Consider the following 20,058-nt stretch of genomic DNA (forward strand, 5'->3'; position numbering starts at 1 on the left):
GAGCTGCCTAATATTGTTGGGGGGAGCTGCCTAATATTGTTGGGGGGAGCTGCCTAATATTGTTGGGGGGAGCTGCCTAATATTGTGGGGGGGGGGAGCTGCTTAATATTGTGGGGGGGAGCTGCCTAATATTGTGGGGGGGGGAGCTGCCTAATATTGTGGGGGGGGGAGCTGCCTACAAATGTGGGGGGAGCTGCCTAATATTGTGGGGGAACTGCCTACTATTGTGGGGAACCTGCCTACTATTGTGGGGGAACTGCTGACCTAATGTGGGGGGGAGCTGCCTAAAAATGAGGGGGGAGCTGCCTAATATTGTGTGGGAACTGCCTACTATTGTGGGGGAGCTGCCTACTATTGTTGGGGGGGGGGCTGCCTACTATTGTGGGGAACCTGCCTACTATTGTGGGGGAAATGCTGACCTAATTTGGGAACCTGCCTACTGTTGTGGGGGAGCTGCCTACTATTGCGGGGGAGCTGCCTACTATTGCGGGGGAGCTGCCTACTATTGCGGGCGAGCTGCCTACTATTGCGGGGGAGCTGCCTACTATTGTGGGGGAGCTGCCTACTATTGTTGGGGGGGGGGGCTGCCTACTATTGTGGGGAACCTGCCTACTATTGTGGGGGAAATGCTGACCTAATTTGGGAACCTGCCTACTGTTGTGGGGGAGCTGCCTACTATTGCGGGGGAGCTGCCTACTATTGCGGGGGAGCTGCCTACTATTGCGGGCGAGCTGCCTACTATTGCGGGGGAGCTGCCTACTATTGCGGGGCGGAGCGCTGCATTTTACCAGAAGACGGGGAGAAGTCATTTTCGGTATCGGTTTCGGACAGACATTTTTTTTATTTCGGTTTCGTTTCGGTTCTGAAATTTCCATTTCGGTGCACCTCTATTATAAATACTTTATATGCTATACCTTTTTTTTTATAATTTATTTTTATATTATTTTATTTGTGGGAATATTTAGTAATAAATTAAAGATTTATCATACTTGACCTATTTATGGCTGAGATGATCCCAAGGAAGGCAAAAAAAAACCTTGAGGAATAAGCCAATTGTCCTCAAAGGGGAAAAATTCCTTCCTGACCCCAAATATGGCGATCGGAACAAGTCCCAGGATCAGAGCCGATATCTACCCCTATCTGTTGTGTGTGTGTCTGTGTGTATGTGTCTATACTATCTATATATGTACCTGTGTGTATATTTCTATCTACCTGTATGTGTGTGATCCTAATGTATGTGTGATGATGTGTGATACTTACCAGGTCTGTGCTGAGGTGTTACAAGCACAGGCCGCTCCTGGGTGCAGCACTCAGATGGTACAGAGCTCTGGGCCGTGGGCTGATCTTACCATTCCCAGCTTGGAGCTATGAAGGAGAATCCTTCCAAGGGGTGAAGAGCTGTCTCTACCTCTGACCACCGCAGGTCTCCCTTCTTCAGAGCTGCCTCGAATGGTGTAAATGGCGGCTGTGCTCTCTTCTGCTCCAGTTCCTCCCAGTTGATGGTGGTGAAGAATGGATGTTCTCTGATGTTCCTGTTCACACCCAGCCGCTTCTCAGGATTCTTGTGCAGCAGTTGTTTGATGAGATGTTTCAGGTCAGCAGGGAGCCAAGATGGAATATTAGGCTTCTCTCTGGTGATGGAATCGCGAGCCATTTCTCTGTCGCAGCCAAAGTAGAATGGGGAACGTCCTGCTGACATCCGGGATACAACAATCCCCAGGCTCCACCAGTCAACCGCTGCATGGTAACTCTTCCTCTGGAGCACCTCTGGGGCCATGTAAAGTAATGTGCCCGTCACTCCTTGGATCTTGTTGGAGGAGGTGACGCCATCTTGGGCAAGTCCGAGGTCTATGATGCAGATGTGTCCATCTCGATCCAGCATGATGTTATCTGGCTTGATATCTCTGCAATTAAAGAAGAAGAAAGATTGATAAATAAAAAACAATAGTAAAATTATTCAAAATTCACTGATGGAAAGTTGGGTGGATTATTTACAATAAAGAAGGAAAAATGATTTTTTACAGCTCACCACTTAGATGTAACCGGTTAATGGGATGTCCAAGGGAGGTCTTGTGGATATTAAAAATGGATTCTAGAATTCCCAATGGTCTTAAACTAGTACTCCGGCCCTAAGACATCTTATCCCATATCCAAAGAATAGGTGATAAGATGTCTGATCGCGGGGGTCCCACCGCTGCGGGGGTCCCATCTCGCATGCACCTGTGGGAGCTGCATGTAGCGCTGCAGCCTCCGAGTCTGCTGGGTCACTACTATGGGGCCGGAGTATTGTAATGTCCCAACTCTGCCCCCATGTGATGTCCCGCCTCGCCCCCACAATGCAAGTCTGTGGGAGGGGGGCGTGACATAATGTATTTCTATTAAACCTCCTTGCTGGATCTCTCTTGTGTGCTGCCTTTTTACTCCTGCCACTATACTACAGGATTTATAACATTAGTTCATATGGTGGGATTTATGTTATCTATGTATACTATTATTATCATTTAAATGATTATTAATATCATGGTATCCCATTATATTATACTTATCTATTGTTTATCTTTATTGTGTACACCCCTTGCAAAATGATGTTAGTCAATAAGGAGTTACTTTTTTTGTATCTTCGAAAGTGTTGGTGATTACACAGGTGCACAAACAAAAAGGTTTTTCTTTTTTCTTATTTACTATTTATATCGTGTTGAGGGCCATTACTTTAAAACGTACCTGTCATTGTGCCAAAAAAAAAAAAAAATGTTACTCAGTACCTAATCCTGATAATAAACATATATAAATGTTATGGGTCTAGGACCTATATATCCCTAACAAGTAGCATTCATATCTTGCTCACTTCCTTTGTCTTCTTGCCTTGGGGAAGGGGCGTCTCTCTCTCTCACTGTGGATAAGTCATCTGCTCTGAGTCTGGGAGCAGCCTGACAGTCTGCAAATCACTGCCCTCCTGTAACCCTTTCCTCTCTGGTTTCATGCTGTACATGTTACACAGAGAGGAAGATTATTGGAGTTTGCCTGCAGTATTCCTAAGACATTATGGGGAGTATATACAATATTAAATGTGTAAATATAAAAATAGATCTTTATAAATTAGTGCAAGGATTTCAATGATAAAAGCACAGTAGTTTTTATGCACTTATGTTCTATCTGTTCCTAGTAAAGCTGGATGCTAATCAACATAGCTGTCACTATATGTGTCATTCAGCTTCTACATACTCATGAATGTATGATCAGCCTCTTTGTCATTCAGGAGTAAGAAAAAGCTTTGGCTTATCCTTTATCCTATACTGGATACCAACATGCTTTATGGTATTTAGTATGCTGCAAAATACAGAGTAGTCTGTCTGCATAAAAATAGATGACCTCTAGTGGCGGCTATGTGAATTTTTTATTTTTTAGTAAAATGTATATGTTTTTAAATAAATGTATTTTTAATAAAAGTCATTTTATCAGTAGTACTACAAAATATAAAAAGTTTTTTTTACATGACAGTGCCCCTTTAAGCCTTGAAAAAGACATCAGCGAATCGCGTTGGTTTTTATATAATCTGTAGCCCACTGGACATTTCAATATATTCAAAATAAAGCTGGAAGATTTTTAACCCAAACCTGAGTGCTGGATCTTCTCTGGTATTGGAGGCCTCTTTCCTATTCCTTATTCACAACATGACAAGGAAGTTATACTTACCGGTGGACGATGTTCTGTCTGTGAAGGAAATGGAGGCCACATGCAATCTCTGCTGTGAAGAATCTTACTATTTCGATGTTTAGACTGCTGTACACTCTGAGTAAAGCCTCCAAGCTGCCGCCGGACAGGTACTCGGTGATGAAGAAGGCATGGTCCTGAGACTGCTGTGCAGCATACAGGTGACACAGGAACGGGCAGTCTCGGGCCAGCAGGAGTATCCGTCGCTCTCTCTGTAGGATTGCTGCATTGTCCGCTGTTTTGGTGATACCTTTGATGGCGACGTAGTTGTTTCGGCCGGGGACTGATGCCAGGCCCACCTGAAAGAAAGCAAAGGGAGCAATTGAGCAAATGGAAGACTATGGGAAATATTATGTATTTCCAATACCACATAGGTTAATTTACAGAGTCATTACAACGAGAAAATCTATGGAATCTCCAACCTAGCATAAATGTACGCCCTACAGCGTTAAGTCACTTTTTTTTTAATTCCACTTCCACTTTGATTTAATTTCTGTGAAACAAATAGGGCTCAAGTCCTGCAGGAACGCGCAGGAACGGCGTTCCTTTGTTTTTTCCACAGGAGGAACGCCGTCCCTGTTACATTAGTCCTGCAGGACCGACCTCTCTGTTCTTTCTCTCCCTCCGTCTCCTCCCCTGGCCCGGACTGCTAGATGCTGAAGGTGTAGGACCTGTGATGATGTCACCATCACATGTGGGGGCGGAGCTTAGCTGTGGAGGAGAGAAAAGATCGTGGTTGAAGGACCTGTGTGATGCTGTGGAGGAGGCGGGGCTGAGCTGGAGGAGAGGTCACATGTCAGCCCAGTAAGGTAATTACATGGAAGGAGATTTGTTACAGTGTGTCACCCCAGTAGTAAGGAGATTACATGAGGAGGAGGTTTGTTACAGTGTGTCACCCCAGTAGTAAAGAGATTAAATGGAAGGAGATTTGTTACAGCGTGTCACCCCAGTAGTAAGGAGATTACATGAGGAGGAGGTTTGTTACAGTATTTCACCCCAGTAGTAAAGAGATTAAATGGAAGGAGATTTGTTACAGTGTGTCATCCCAGTAGTAAGGAGGTTACATGAGGAGAGGGTTTGTTACAGTGTGTCATCCCAGTAGTACATCCCAGTAGTAAGGATATTACATGAGGAGGAGGTTTGTTACAGTGTGTCACCCCAGTAGTAAGGAGATTACATGAGGAGAAGGTTTGTTACAGTGTGTCACCCAAGTAGTAAGGAGGTTACATGAGGAGGAGGTTTGTTACTGTGTGTCACCACAGTAGTAAGGAGATTACATGAGGAGATGGCTTGTTACAGTGTGTCACCCCAGTAGTAAAGAGATTACATGAGGAGGAGGTTTGTTACAGTGTGTCACCCCAGTAGTAAGGAGATTACATGAGGAGAGAGATTGTTTCAGTGTGTCACCCTAGTAGTAAGGAGATTACACGAGGAGGAGGTTTGTTACAGTGTGTCACCCCAGTAGTAATGAGATTACATAAGGAGGGGGTTTGTTACAGTGTGTCACCCCAGTAGTAAAGAGATTACATGAGGAGGAGGTTTGTTACAGTGTGTCACCCAAGTAGTAAGGAGATTACATGAGGAGGAGGCTTGTTAAAATGTGTCACCCCAGTAGTAAGGAGATTACATGAGAAGGGGGTTTATTACAGTGTGTCACCCCAGTAGTAAGAAGATTACATGAGGAGGGGGTTTGTTACAGTGTGTCACCCCAGTAGTAAGAAGATTACATGAGGAGGAGGTTTGTTACAGTGTAACACCCCAGTAGTAAGGTAATTACATGAGGAGGAGGTTTGTTACAGTGTGTCACCCAAGTAGTAAGGATATTACATGAGGAGGAGGTTTGTTACAGTGTGTCCCCCCAGTAGTAAGTAGATTACATGAGGAGGAGGTTTGTTACAGTGTGTCACCCCAGTAGTAAGGTGATTACATGGGGAGGTTTCTTACAGTGTGTTATCATGATGATAGGGACATAAGGAGGTTTTTGTTACAGTGTATTATCAGAATGATAACCCCTTAAGAACATTGGGGGAGATGTATAAAGACCTGTGCAGAGGAAAAGTGGAGCAGTTGCCCATAGCAACCAATCAGATCGCTGCTTTCATTTTCAAAAAAAATAAAGAAGCGATCTGATTGGTTGCTATGGGCAACTGGTCAACTTATCCTCTGCACAGGTTTTAATAAATCTCTCCCATTAGAGGTAAATATACATCTTGGTGCCCTGGTACTTAAAGGGGTACTCCTACCCTAGACATCTTATCCTCTATCCAAAGGATATGGGATAAGATGTCTGATCGCGGGGGTCCCGCCGCTGGGGACCCCCGCGATCTCGGCTGTGGCACCCCGCTGTCATCACTGCACAGAACAAACTCGCTGTGTGCGTAATGACTGGCGATACAGGGGCCGGAGTATCATGACTTCACGGCTAATAGTCATTTTTATTACTTTGAGGGGTACAGTTCAAATAATGAGTGGGTTCTAACACGTAGGCCCCTCAGATCCACTTCTGAACTGAATTGGTCTCTAAAAATATAATATTTAGAAAATTGTTGCCAAATTTCTAAACCCCGTTAACGTCCTAAAAAAGTAAATTAACATTTAACAAATGATGCCAACAAAGAGTAGACATAGATGCACATAAATACCTAATGTATGTGGCATAAATTATATATATAATCCTATATCTTTCTTACAAGTAAAGAATCTGGAATAAAAAAAAATCCTAACTTTTCACACAACTATTTCAGAGTATTTCACACAAAACTGCAGAATGTAGTTGCCCATAGCAACCAATCATATCCCTTCTTTCATTTTAAAAGGCCTTTGAAAAATTAAAAAAAGCGATCTGATTGGTTGCTATGGGCAACTGGGCAACCTTATCTCTGCACAGGTTTGTATCAATCTCCCCTAAGGAAAAAAGAAAAAAAAAGAAAAAAAGAAAAGTATATATATATATATACTCAGTCAATGCTGCACTACTGAACCAAAAGTGCACAGAGCCAGCGCCCCCCGACCAGATCACAGTCCATGCAATAGAAGAAAATGGCGCAGCACTCAAAAAATTTTGAAAAAACTGTGAATTTATTCCTTCATGTCCAACAAAAAAAGCCTTTTGTTGGACATGAAGGAATAAATTCACAGTTTTTTCTACATTTCTACAATTTTTGAGCGATGCGCCATTTTCATATATATATATAAGAAAATCAGGCAGATAAATAACAATGGGGAGATTTATCAAAACCTGTCCAGGCGAAAAGTTGCTGAGTTGCCCATAGCAACCAATCAGATCGCTTCTTTAACTTTTTTACAGGCCTTTTCAAAAATGAAAGAAGCGATCTGATTGGTTGCTATGGGCAACTCAGCAACTTTTCCACCAGACAGGTTTTACTAAATCTCCCCCAATGTATTTTCAAAATTTCTGTCAATAAATGTCCTACAAACTATACCATTAAACATTAAATTCTACAGAAACAAAGAAGACTTCCCAACAACAATCTCAAAAAAAGACATTATTTTATTAAATATACGTAAACAATACATCATAAAATACATAAATGAAGAGAAAAACAACAGAAAATCCCACAGGGCAGTGGTTGAATATACTGGTGCTCAGAGGTGTAACTTGTAGCTTCTGGGCCCCATCTGCCAATTATAATACTGGTCACTTATAGGGCAGATGTGCTTTGGGGTCCCGTTAGGCACCAGGGCCCCGGTATAATTACCTCTGCACTCCCTATAGCTTTGCCCTTGCTGGTGCTAAGTAAAAAAAAGTTTTACTCCCAAAAACTATATTATGGGGAGGAAAATCACCGACATCTATTTTCTGGCAATAATTTTACCAGACATAGAAAAATCATTATTAAGGTAGCTAACTAGTTAAGGAAAATTAGATAGGGATTACTCTCTAATACAGTCTAATACCCATCTCTAGCAGACCAGATCTAATATGGGGACTTATTACAGTGCAGCGTTATATAAGGGCCCGATATCTGTCACACACAGGGATATAAACATTACTGGAGGTCTCTAGTGCTGCAGATATGTGATATATAGGAGTGATCATGGGGGCTGGTTATTTACTGGACTGTCTGTTATTCACCCCATTATGTACAGCTATCCTCATGAGCATAAGGGCTGATAACAGAAAGCAATAGCCTACATTCAGCTGCAAATTAAATACATATGAAATAAAATTACATTGATTGTCCATTCAACATCAAAATAAACTTAAATAAACTTACCACTCCAAAGCTGCCCCTACCCAATACCTGATGGACAGTAAGGTGTTTGATGTTAAATTTGGGGTATTTGCTTGATGTTCCGGGGGCCTGACTGGTGCCTGGTCTTGGCTCCTCATCTTCCAATACTCTGGCATCCTCTCCTCTCCTCTTCTTTTCCTCCTCCTCGCTCTCCTTTTCCTTCTTCCTCTCCTCTCCTCTCTTCTCCTCCTCTTCTCTCTTCCTCTTCTTCCCTCTCTTCTCCTCCTCTTCGATCTCCTCTTCTCTCTTCCTCTTCTTCCCTCTCTTCCCCTCCTTGCTCTCATCTTCCTTCTTCCTCTCCTCTTCTCTCTTCTCCTCCTCCTCGTGCTCCTCTCCTCTCTTCCTCTTCGCTCCTCTCTTCTTCTCCACCTCCTCGCTCTCTTCTCTCTTCCTCTTCTTTCCTCTCTTCAGATCCTCGCTCACCTCTTTCTTCTTCCTCTCATCTCCTCTCTTCTCCTCCTCCTCGCGCTCCTCTTCTCTCTTCCTCTTCGCTCCTCTCTCCTTCTCCACCTCCTCGCTCTCTTCTCTCTTCCTCTTCTTTCCTCTCTTCAGCTCCTCGCTCACCTCTTTCTTCTTCCTCTCATCTCCTCTCTTCTCCTCCTCCTCGTCCTCCTCTTCTCTCTTCATCTTCTTTCCTCTCTCCTTCTCGCCATCTCCTCTTCCTCCAGTAGCCGCCATCTTTGGGATCCTATAGACGTCCGTCCGCTCGGTCCAACCGACAGTTGTGAGTAAACAACAACAACAGCCGTTGTCCAGGTGACGTGTTGTCATAGCAACATCAGGTGGCACCTGCTGCAAGTGGTCCACCTGTGCATCCATATACACTGTAATGTGGGCATCATGGTGATAGCCTAGTGTCCAGAAAAATGGAGACATTCATGGCTGGTTCTTGTAGTGCTGTTTTATTAGTAGATGGAGCAGAGTGATGTGACTTTTATGTGCTGTATAGGTTGGCAGTGGTGCCCATATACTCTGCTGGAAGGTTATAACAAGGGTGGTTGTGGGGGAATCCAAGTGATCCTGGTGCAGGAATAACCAGATATTGTACCTGCTGTAATGGCAGGAATAATAAAGCCTTGTAAGGTCCTGTAATGTTCTGCTACATCCAATAAGTGGTCATCACCCACATACATTAGGTTGTAGGTCCATAGTCATTAATGTACAGTATATATGTCATGATACGGCTTCACCACCATTAGGACCTATTTTTTAAGCCGAGCAACATGAATCATTTTTGAGTGTCCAGTCTTAGTTATGGGAGAAGGATAAGTTCTATATAAGATGTAGACAGGTTGACAATTGACTTTGCTGAACAATCTTCTTTACTAGGTCTCAGATAATAAATGCAAAGTTGTCCATGAACATTGTATGGTTGTCTTTATTTTACACCATAGACAGATTCTAAAAATGGGTAATCTCTAGGGTTTTCCACCACCCAGGATTTACCAATATTTTCCAGAGAGGGTGTTACAGAGTTTGGAAAGTGTTCCTCTAATATTATCTAAGGATCACTATGAGGCACAGGAGAGGATTAAAGGGGAAACTCCAATATTTAAAATGATCATCTGTCCACAGGATTGGTAATAGCTAGCTTATTGGTAGGGATCTGACCAGAATGGAGGTCTCTTTTACCCTGTATGAATAGAGAGGAGGCTCACATAGTCATCCACCACAAGGGGTAATAGGAGAAAAATCCCCCCAAAATTTGTAACCCAATTTATACCTCATATGTGTATGTGAAGTGCTCGGCAAGCACAGTAGAAGGCTCAGAAGGGAAGGAGCAACAATGGGATTTTGGAGAGTGAGTTTTTCTGAAATGGTTTTTGAGGGGCATGTCACATTTAGGAAGCCCCTATGGTGCCAGAACAGCAAAAATAAAAATAAAATAAACCCGACATGGTATACTATTTTTGAAACTACACCCCTCAAGGCATGTAACAAGGGGTCCAGTTAACCTTAACACCCCACAGGTGTTTGACGACTTTTCACAGTGATCTGGGGTGAAAGTTCAGATCCCCCGCACTGCCCGCCCCTGGAAGTCGGGCAGAACGGGGGACGATGGCTGCAGGGGCTCGCAGGGACCTGCGGCATAGGGGGGGAACACCAGGGGACCAGCGGCCTTACCTGGCGGGACCGAGGAGCAGCGGCAGGACCGGCCACGTGGACGAGCAGCGACGGGACCGGCAGGTAAGTATGTAGTCCTCAGAAGCAGCAGTGAAGATCTTCACTGCTGCTTCTAGGAGTCTGAAAACTACAACTCCCAGCATGCCTAGACAGCCTTTGGCTGTCTGGGCATGCTGGGAGTTGTAGTTTTGCAACATCTGGAGGGCCCCAGTTTGGAGACCATTGTATAATGGTCTCCAATCTGTGCTCTTCCAGCTGTTGCAAAACTACAACTCCCAGCATGCACTGACTGTCCAGGCATGCTGGGAGTTTTAGTTCAGCAACATCTGGCCCTTCAGATGTTGCCGAACTACAACTCCCAGCATGCCCTTCAGCTGTCTGGGCATGCTGGGAGTTGTAGTTTTGCAACAACTGGAGACACACTGGTTGGGAAACATTGTTTCTAACTCAGTGTTTCCTAACCTGTGTGCCTCCAGCTGTTGCAAAACTATAACTCCCAGCATGCACTAACAGACCATGCATGCTGGGAGTTGTAGTTTTGCAACATCTGGAGGGCCCCAGTTTGGAGACCATTGTATAATGGTCTCCAATCTGTGCTCTTCCAGCTGTTGCAAAACTACAACTCCCAGTATGCACTGACTGTCCAGGCATGCTGGGAGTTTTAGTTCAGCAACATCTGGCCCTTCAGATGTTGCCGAACTACAACTCCCAGCATGCCCTTCAGCTGTCTGGGCATGCTGGGAGTTGTAGTTTTGCAACAACTGGAGACACACTGGTTGGGAAACATTGTCTGTTTCTAACTCAGTGTTTCCTAACCTGTGTGCCTCCAGCTGTTGCAAAACTATAACTCCCAGCATGCACTAACAGACCATGCATGCTGGGAGTTGTGGTTTTGCAACAGCTGGTGCACCCCCCCCCCCCCCCCTGTGAATGTACAGGGTACATTCACATGGGCGAGGCTTTTACAGTGGGTTTCTCGCATCTTGAGATGCAGCAAATTTTGCGCTGGGAAACTCGCTGTAATCCCCCGCCCATGTGACTGTACCCTAAAAACACTACACTACACTAAAACAAAATAAAATAAAAAGTTAAAAACACTACATATACACATACCCCTACACAGCCCCCCTCCCCCAATAAGAATGTCCGGTACACCACTGTTTCCAAAGCAGAGCCTCCAGCTGTTAAAAAACAACAACTCCCAGTATTGCTGGACAGCCGTTGACTGTCCACGCATGCTGGGAGTTTTGCAACAGCTGGAGGCACCCTGTTTGGGAATCACTGGCGTAGAATACCCCTATGTCCACCCCTATGCAAATCCCTAATTTAGGCCTCAAATGCACATGGCGCTCTCACTTTGGAGCCCTGTCGTATTTCAGGGCAACAGTTTAGGGCCACATATGGGGTATCGCTGTACTAGGGAGAAATTGCGTTACAAGGCTTGGGGGGCTTTTTCTTCTTTAACCCTTCATGAAAAGGAAAAGTTGGGGTCTACATCAGAATGTAATTTTTACACTAACATGCTGATGTTGCCCTATACTTTACATTTTCACAAGAGGTAAAAGGGAAAAAAGCCCCCCAAAATTTGTAACGCAATTTCTCCTGACTACAGAAATACCCCATATGTGAGCGCAAAGTGTTCTGGGGGCACAACAAGGCCCAGAAGGGAGAGCGCACCATGTACATTTGAGGTGATTTGCACAGTGGTGGCTGATTGTTACAGCAGTTTTGACAAACGCAAAAAAAAACAAAACCCCACATGTGACCCCATTTCGGAAACTACACCCCTCACGGAATGTAATGAGGGGTGCAGTGAGAATTTACCCCCACAGGTGTCTGACGGATCTTTGGAACAGTGGTCCGTGAAAATGAAAACTTGTACAGCCCACTGTTCCAAAGATCTGTCAGACACCAGTGGGGGGCAAATGCTCACTGTACCCCTTGTTACGTTCCTCAAGGGGTCTAGTTTCCAAAATGGTATGCCATGTGTTTTTTTTTTTTGCTGTTCTGGCACCTTAGGGGCTTCCTAAATGCGACATGCTCCCCGAGCAAAATTTGCTCTCAAAAAGCCAAATATGACTCCTTCTCTTCTGAGCATTGTAGTTCGCCCATAGTGCACTTCAGGTCAACTTATGGGGTACCTCCATACTCAGAAGAGATGGGGTTACAAATTTTGGGGGGTATTTTCTGCTATTAACCCTTGCAAAAATGTGAAATTTGGGGGGAAACAAACATTTTAGTGGAATTTTTTTTTTTTTTTTTACATATGCAAAAGTCGTGAAACACCTGTGGGGTAATAAGGCTCACTTTATTCTTTATTACATTCCTCAAGGGGTCTAGTTTCCAAAATGGTATGCCATGTGTTTTTTTTTTGCTGTTCTGGCACCATAGGGGCTTCCTAAATACGACATACCCCCCGAGCAAAATTTGCTCTCAAAAAGCCAAATATGACTCCTTCTCTTCTGAGCATTGTAGTTCGCCCATAGTGCACTTCAGGTCAACTTATGGGGTACCTCCATACTCAGAAGAGAAGGGGTTACAAATATTGGGGGTATTTCCTCCTATTAACCCTTGGAAAAATGTGAAATTTGGGGGAAAACACACATTTTAGTGAAAAAAAATAATTTTTTTTACATATGCAAAAGTCGTGAAACAACTGTGGGGTATTAAGGCTCACTTTATTCCTTGTTATGTTCCTCAAGGGGTCTAGTTTCCAAAATGGTATGCCATGTGAGGTTTTTTTGCTGTTCTGGCACCATAGGGGCTTCCTAAATGCAACATGCCCCCCAAAAACCATTTCAGAAAAACATACTCTCCAAAATCCCCTTATCGCTCTTTCCCTTCTGAGCCCTCTACTGCGCCCGCCGAACACTTTACATAGACATATGAGGTATGTGCTTACTCGAGAGAAATCGGGCTACAAACATAAGTATACATTTTCTCCTTTTACCCCTTGTAAAAATTCAAAAATTGGGTCTACAAGAACATGCGAGTGTAAAAAATGAAGATTGTGAATTTTCTCCTTCACTTTGCTTCTATTCCTGTGAAACACCTAACGGGTTAAAATGATGACTGAATGTCATTTTGAATACTTTGGGGGGTGCAGTTTTTATAATGGGGTCATTTGTGGGGTATTTCTAATATGAAGACCTTCAAATCCACTTCAAACCTGAACTGGTCCCTGAAAAATAGTGAGTTTGAAAATTTTGTGAAAAATTGGAAAATTGCTGCTGAACTTTGAAGCCCTCTGGTGTCTTCCAAAAGTAAAAACTCGTCACTTTTATGATGCAGACATAAAGTAGACATATTGTATATGTGAATAAATTTTTTTTTTTATTTGTAATATACATTTTCCTTACAAGCAGAGAGCTTCAAAGTTAGAAAAATGCAAAATTTTCTAATTTTTCATCAAATTTTAGGATTTTTCACAAGGAAAGGATGCAAGTTACCACAAAAATTTACCACCATGTTAAAGTAGAATATGTCACGAAAAAACAATCTCGGAATCAGAATGATAACTAAAAGCATTCCAGAGTTATTAATGTTTAAAGTGACAGTGGTCAGATGTGCAAAAAACGCTCTGGTCCTTAAGGCCAAAATGGGCTTGGTCCTGAAGGGGTTAAAGTCGGATGTGTAAATGAAAAAAAAAAATTTTCACTAAAGTGCAGTTTTTTTATTTTTTATTTACAATTCTTACAAAGGGTAATGGGAGAAAATACCCCCCAATATTTGTAACCCTATATCTTCTGAGTATGGAAATACCTCATGTTAGGACGTAAAATGCTCTGCGGGCGAACTGCAATGCTCAGAAGAGAAGGAGTCACATTTGGATTTTGGAAAGCAAACTTTGCTGAAATGGTTTTTGGGGGGCATATCACATTTAGGAATCCCCTATTGTGCCAGAACAGCAAAAAAAATAAAAAATAAAAATAAACACATGGCATACTATTTTGGAAACTACACCCCTCAATGAAAAAAATAATTTTTTCACTAAAATGCAGTTTTTCCCCCCAAATTTTAAATTTTTACAAGGGGTAATAGGAGAAAATGCCCCCAAAATTTCTGACCCCATGTGCGTTTACAAAGCACCCCGTGGTGCCAGAACAGTGAACCCCCCCCCCCCCACATGTGACCCCATTTTGGAAAATACACCCCTCACAGAATTTAATAAGCGGTGCAGTGAGCATTTACACCCTACTGGCGTTTGACAGATCTTTGGAACAGTGGGCTGTGCAAATGAAAAATTACAATTTTCATTTTCATGGACCACTGTTCCAAAAATCTGTCAGACACCAGTGGGGCATAAATGCTCACTGCACCCCTTACAAAATTCCGTGAGGGGTGTAGTTTCCAAAATGGGGTCACATGTGGGGGGGGGCAGTCCATTGTTCTGGCACTATGGGGGCTTTGTAAACACATGCAGCCTTCAATTCCGGACAATGGCGCTCCTTCTCTTCTGAGCATTGTAGTGCGCCAGCAGAGCACTTGGCATCCACATATGGGGTATGTTCTTACTCAGAAGAAATGGGGTTACAAATGTTGGGGGGCTTTTTTCCTATTTTCCCTTGTGAAAATGAAAAATTTTGGGTAAAACCAGCATTTTTGTGAAAAAAAATTTTTTCTTCATTTTCCCATCCAACTTTAACGAAAATTCGTCAGACACCTATTAAGGCTCACTATACCCCTTGTTACGTACTGTGAGGGGTGTAGTTTCCAAAATGGGATCACATGTGGGTATTTATTTTTTTGCGTTTATGTCAGAACCACTGTAAAATCAGCCACCCCTGTGCAAATCACCAATTTAGACTTCAAATGTACACAGTGCGCTCACTCCTGAGCCATATTGTGCACCCGCAGAGCATTTTACCCCAAAATATGGGGTATTTCCGTACTCTGGAGAAATTGCGTTACAAATTTTGGGGTCTTTTTTTTCCTTTTACCTCTTGTGAAAATAAATGTATATGGCAGCACCAGCATGTTAATGTAATTTTTTAAATTTTTTTTACACTAACAGGCTGGTGTAGACCCCAACTTTTCCTTTTCGTAAGGGGTAAAAGGAGAAAAAGCCCCACAAAATTTGTATTGCAATTTCTCCCCAGTACGAAAATACCCCATATGTGGCCCTAAACTGTTTCCTTGAGATACGACAGGGCTCCGAAGTGAGAGAGTGCCATGTGTATTTGAGGACTAAATTAGGGATTGCATAGGGGTGGATATAGGGGTATTCTCCGCCAGTGATTCCCAAACAGGGTGCCTCCAGTGGCTGTCCGGAAATGCTGGGAGTTGTTGTTTTACAACAGCTGGAGGCTCCATTTTGGAAACACTGCCATACGATACGTTTTCATTTTTATTGAGGGGACAGTGTAATGGTGTGTATATGTATTGTTTTACCCTTTATTATTTGTTAGTGTAGTGTAGTTTAGTGTTTTTTGGGTACATTCGCACTGGCAGCGGTTTATGGTGAGTTTCCCGCTAGGAGTTTGCGCTGTGGTGGAAAATTCGAAAATTTGAAGCAGGAAACCCTCTGTAAACCCGCAAGTGTGAATGTACCCTGTACATTCACATGGGGGTGGGGGGACGGACCTCCAGCTGTTTCAAAACTACAACTCCCAGCATGCACTGACAGATGGTGCTTGCGGGGAGTTGTACTTTTGCAACAGCTAGAGGCAGGGATGCTATCAGACATTTTGGGGCCCTTCACACAGATCAAGGCCTGGGCCCCCTTGGCCGTCTCCTGGGCATGCCTGCTATCTTCCCCATCATCTATAAAAAAATGTTTTAAACACAGGACAAGAAAAACAAGATCCCGTGAGTTCAATGAGTAAGGAAGGAAAAAGGAAATATCACCATAGATATTACCATCATACTGTTACTGACCTAATTCTGTATACTACAGGGCTTAAAGGGGTACTTTGCTGCTTTACTTCTTATCCCCTATACACAAGATAGATCGTTTCTGATTGCAAGGGGTCCGACCACAGAAACCCCTCCCGAATTCCTGCATGTCGCTCTCCTAACGCATTCATCTCTATGGAAGAGCCAGAAATACATAACGCTGTAGATAACCCCGCTTCATGTGCAAAGGGAGCCAGGGCACTGTGCCAGGTCCCCTCTGGATCGGACACTTATCCTCTATCCTGTGGATAGGGGATAAGGAGTAAAGTAGCAGAGCACTCCTTTAACAAATTTGAGTTGAATCTAGGAGCCAGGATTAAAAAATATATATTTTTTATTTAAATAATCAGCGCAATGTTTCAGATTTTGAGAGGCGGTTGTTAAAAATGTTTTTACACTATTTTCCCAGTTATATTTTGCACAGGGACCTGAGTAACTAGTCCTGAGACCCACCCCAAGGAATAGTTCCCAGGTAGCGGCAGAATTTATAAATTATGATTACTCTGAAACACCTGGGTGACCTGAGTGTAATTCATATTGTCCCCCAATTAAAAGACAATAAACAGTAGTAACAGCAGGTCTCCCTTCTCCAGCCTCCCCCCCACCTCACACATAGCAGGACTCTCAGCCCCTCTGACCCCCTTCTCTCCACATAACAGGCCCCACTATCTAGACCCCCCCAACACATAGCAGGACTCTCAGCCCCCCCCCCCCGCCCCCCTTCTCTATACATAACAGGCACCCCCCTATCCAGACCCCCCCCCAACACATAGCAGGACTCTCAGCCCCCCCTGCCCCCCTTCTTTCCACATAAGAGGACCCCCTATCCAGCCCCCCCCAAGACATAGCAGGACTCAGCCCCCCTGCCCCCTTCTTTCCACATAATAGCTCCCCCTATCCAGACCCCCCCAACACATAGCAGGACTCTCAGCCCCCCCTGCCCCCCTTCTTTCCACATAAGAGGCCCCCCTATCCAGCCCCCTCCTCATACATAGCAGGACTCTCAGCCCCCCTGCCCCCTTCTTTCCACATAAGAGGACCCCCTATCCAGCCCCCTCCTCATACATAGCAGGACTCTCAGCCCCCCCTGCCCCCTTCTTTCCACATAAGAGGACCCCCTATCCAGCCCCCTCCTCACACAAAGCAGGACTCTCAGTCCCCCCTGCCCCCCTTCTTTCCACATAAGAGGACCCCCTATCCAGCCCCCTCCTCACACAAAGCAGGACTCTCAGCCCCCCTGCCCCCCTTCTTTCCACATAAGAGGACCCCCTATCCAGCCCCCTCCTCACACATAGCAGGACTCTCAGCCCCACCTGCCCCCTTCTTTCCACATAAGAGGACCCCCTATCCAGACCCCCCCAACACATAGCAGGACTCTCAGCCCCCCCTGCCTCCTTCTTTCCACATAAGAGGACCCCCTATCCAGCCCCCTCCTCACACATAGCAGGACTCTCAGCTCCCCCTGCCCCCCTTCTTTCCACATAAGAGGACCCCCTATCCAGCCCCCTCCTCACACATAGCAGGACTCTCAGCCTCCCCTTCCCCCCCTTCTTTCCACATAAGAGGACCCCCTATCCAGCCCCCTCCTCACACATAGCAGGACTCTCAGCCCCCCCTGCCCCCTTCTTTCCACATAAGAGGCCCCCCTATCCAGCCCCCTCCTCACACATAGCAGGACTCTCAGCTCCCCCTGCCCCCCTTCTTTCCACATAAGAGGACCCCCTATCCAGCCCCCTCCTCACACATAGCAGGACTCTCAGCTCCCCCTGCCCCCCTTCTTTCCACATAAGAGGACCCCCTATCCAGCCCCCTCCTCACACATAGCAGGACTCTCAGCCTCCCCTTCCCCCCCTTCTTTCCACATAAGAGGACCCCCTATCCAGCCCCCTCCTCACACATAGCAGGACTCTCAGCCCCCCTGCCCCCCTTCTTTCCACATAAGAGGCCCCCCCTATCCAGCCCCCTCCTCACACATAGCAGGACTCTCAGCCCCCCCTGCCCCCCTTCTTTCCTCATAAGAGGACCCCCTATCCAGCCCCCTCCTCACACATAGCAGGACTCTCAGCCCCCTGCCCCCCTTCTCTACACATAAGAGGCCCCCCTATCCAGCCCCTTCCTCACACATAGCAGGACTCTCAGCCCCCCCTTCCCCCTTCTTTCCACATAAGAGGCCCCCCTATCCAGCCCCCTCCTCACACATAGCAGGACTCTCAGCCCCCTGCCCCCCTTCTTTCCACATAAGAGGCCCCCATATCCAGCCCCCTCCTCACACATAGCAGGACTCTCAGCCCCCCCTGCCCCCTTCTTTCCACATAAGAGGCCCCCCTATCCAGCCCCCTCCTCACACATAGCAGGACTCTCAGCCCCCTGCCCCCTTCTCTCCACATAAGAGGCCCCCCTATCCAGCCCCCTCCTCACACATAGCAGGACTCTCAGCCCCCCCTGCCCCCTTCTCTCCACATAAGAGGCCCCCTATCCAGCCCCCTCCTCACACATAGCAGGACTCTCAGCCCCCCCTGCCCCCTTCTTTCCACATAAGAGGCCCCCCTATCCAGCCCCCTCCTCACACATAGCAGGACTCTCAGCCTCCCTTCTTTCCACATAAGAGGCCCCCCTATCCAGCCCCCTCCTCACACATAGCAGGACTCTCAGCCCCCACTGCCCCTTCTTTCCACATAAGAGGACCCCCTATCCAGCCCCCTCCTCACACATAGCAGGACTCTCAGCCCCCCCTGCCCCCTTCTTTCCACATAAGAGGCCCCCCCTATCCAGCCCCCTCCTCATACATAGCAGGACTCTCAGCCCCCCCTGCCCCCCTTCTCTCCACATAAGAGGCCCCCCTATCCAGCCCCCTCCTCACACATAGCAGGACTCTCAGCCCCCCCTGCCCCCCTTCTTTCCACATAAGAGGCCCCCTATCCAGCCCCCTCCTCACACATAGCAGGACTCTCAGCCCCCCCTGCCCCCTTCTTTCCACATAAGAGGCCCCCCCTATCCAGCCCCCTCCTCACACATAGCAGGACTCTCAGCCCCCCCTGCCCCCTTCTTTCCACATAAGAGGCCCCCCTATCCAGCCCCCTCCTCACACATAGCAGGACTCTCAGCCCCCCTGCCCCCCTTCTCTCCACATAAGAGGCCCCCCTATCCAGCCCCCTCCTCACACATAGCAGGACTCTCAGCCTCCCTCGCACAGTAATATGATGAGGCTCTCCTCTCACCCAGTGTAGCAGATCTTCCCCTGAGCAGCTCCTGTTCCTGTGTGCCATCAGCAGGAGGAGTCAGAACCAGTGAGGAGGAGGCAGACAGTAGAGGCAGCAGTGAGTGTCCTGTCTGTACAGTATATAGTAGACTCTGTATCCTCCGGACCTCTGGTCACTGTATCACTCTGTTAGCTGCAGGACCTGTGTGTGCAGCTGTAGCTGTGGTGCGCAGGTCCTGAGTTCTGACAGGCTGACACAGTGGCTGATCTGTATGTGTCCTCCAGCCACTGCAGGGGGGTGCAGCGGGGCCGGGCCTCCTTGGGAGCTCGGGCCCCTTACTGGGGTACTGGCTGTACCCCCCTGATGGCAGCCCTGGCTGGAGGCACACTGGTTGGAAAACCTTCAGTTAGGTTCTGTTACCTAACTCAGTATTTTCCAATCAGTGTGCCTCCAGCTGTTGCAAAACTACAACTCCCAACATGTATTGATCGCCAAAGGGCATGCTGGGAGATGTAGTTATGCAACAGCTGGAGGTACGCAACTACAACTCCCAGCATGCTGAGACAGCTGTTTGGGCATGCTGGGATTTACACTTTTGCAACATCTAGAGGGCCACAGTTTAGAGACCACTGCACAGTGATCTCCGAACTGTAGCCCTCCAGCTGTTGCAAAACTACAAATCCCAGAATGCCCACAAACAGCTGTCTGGGCATGCTGGGAGTTGTAGTTTTGCAACATCTGGAGGGCTACAGTTTAGAGACCACTATATAGTGGTCTCAAACTGTAGCCCTCCAGATGTTGCTAGGCAACTTGCCGACTTCCGTAGGATCCAGGGAGCCGCATCGCCGTCCTCTTCTGGCGCCGATGGTCGC

General features: G+C 46.1%; 1 protein-coding gene across 3 annotated transcripts; it reads right to left on the reverse strand.

The window, feature by feature from the left end:
* Nucleotides 1-562: 562 nt before the first annotated feature.
* LOC130283003 (protein kinase C delta type-like) lies at nucleotides 563-19,363 on the reverse strand. 3 transcript variants are annotated; one of them, XM_056532090.1, is made up of 3 exons: nucleotides 8,391-8,699; nucleotides 3,694-4,010; nucleotides 563-1,904 (listed from the first exon to the last, which is right to left on the reverse strand). In XM_056532090.1, the coding sequence occupies exons 1-3, from the start codon at nucleotides 8,643-8,645 to the stop codon at nucleotides 1,346-1,348; spliced, it is 1,131 nt and encodes a 376-aa protein (XP_056388065.1). In that variant the 5' UTR covers nucleotides 8,646-8,699; the 3' UTR covers nucleotides 563-1,345. The 3 variants fall into 3 exon arrangements, with proteins under 3 accessions (XP_056388065.1, XP_056388066.1, XP_056388068.1); XM_056532091.1 differs by having other exon boundaries at nucleotides 565-1,904; nucleotides 8,532-8,697; XM_056532093.1 differs by lacking the exon at nucleotides 8,391-8,699 and adding an exon at nucleotides 19,205-19,363 and having other exon boundaries at nucleotides 568-1,904.
* Nucleotides 19,364-20,058: the final 695 nt, after the last annotated feature.

Source organism: Hyla sarda, chromosome 7 (assembly GCF_029499605.1).
Source record: "Hyla sarda isolate aHylSar1 chromosome 7, aHylSar1.hap1, whole genome shotgun sequence".
Classification (NCBI taxonomy): domain Eukaryota; kingdom Metazoa; phylum Chordata; class Amphibia; order Anura; family Hylidae; genus Hyla; species Hyla sarda.

What these genes read in the sequence shown, in the direction of transcription:
- LOC130283003 (XM_056532090.1), bottom strand. Translation starts at nt 8,645, where the DNA reads ATGGCGGCTACTGGAGGAAGAGGAGATGGCGAGAAGGAGAGAGGAAAG. An exon ending in ATGAGAGGAAGAAGAAAGAG is followed by an intron (nt 4,011 to 8,390) that starts GTGAGCGAGGAT and finishes GCTTTCTTTCAG; the next exon opens with GTGGGCCTGGCATCAGTCCC. An exon ending in AGACAGAACATCGTCCACCG is followed by an intron (nt 1,905 to 3,693) that starts GTAAGTATAACT and finishes CTTTAATTGCAG; the next exon opens with AGATATCAAGCCAGATAACA.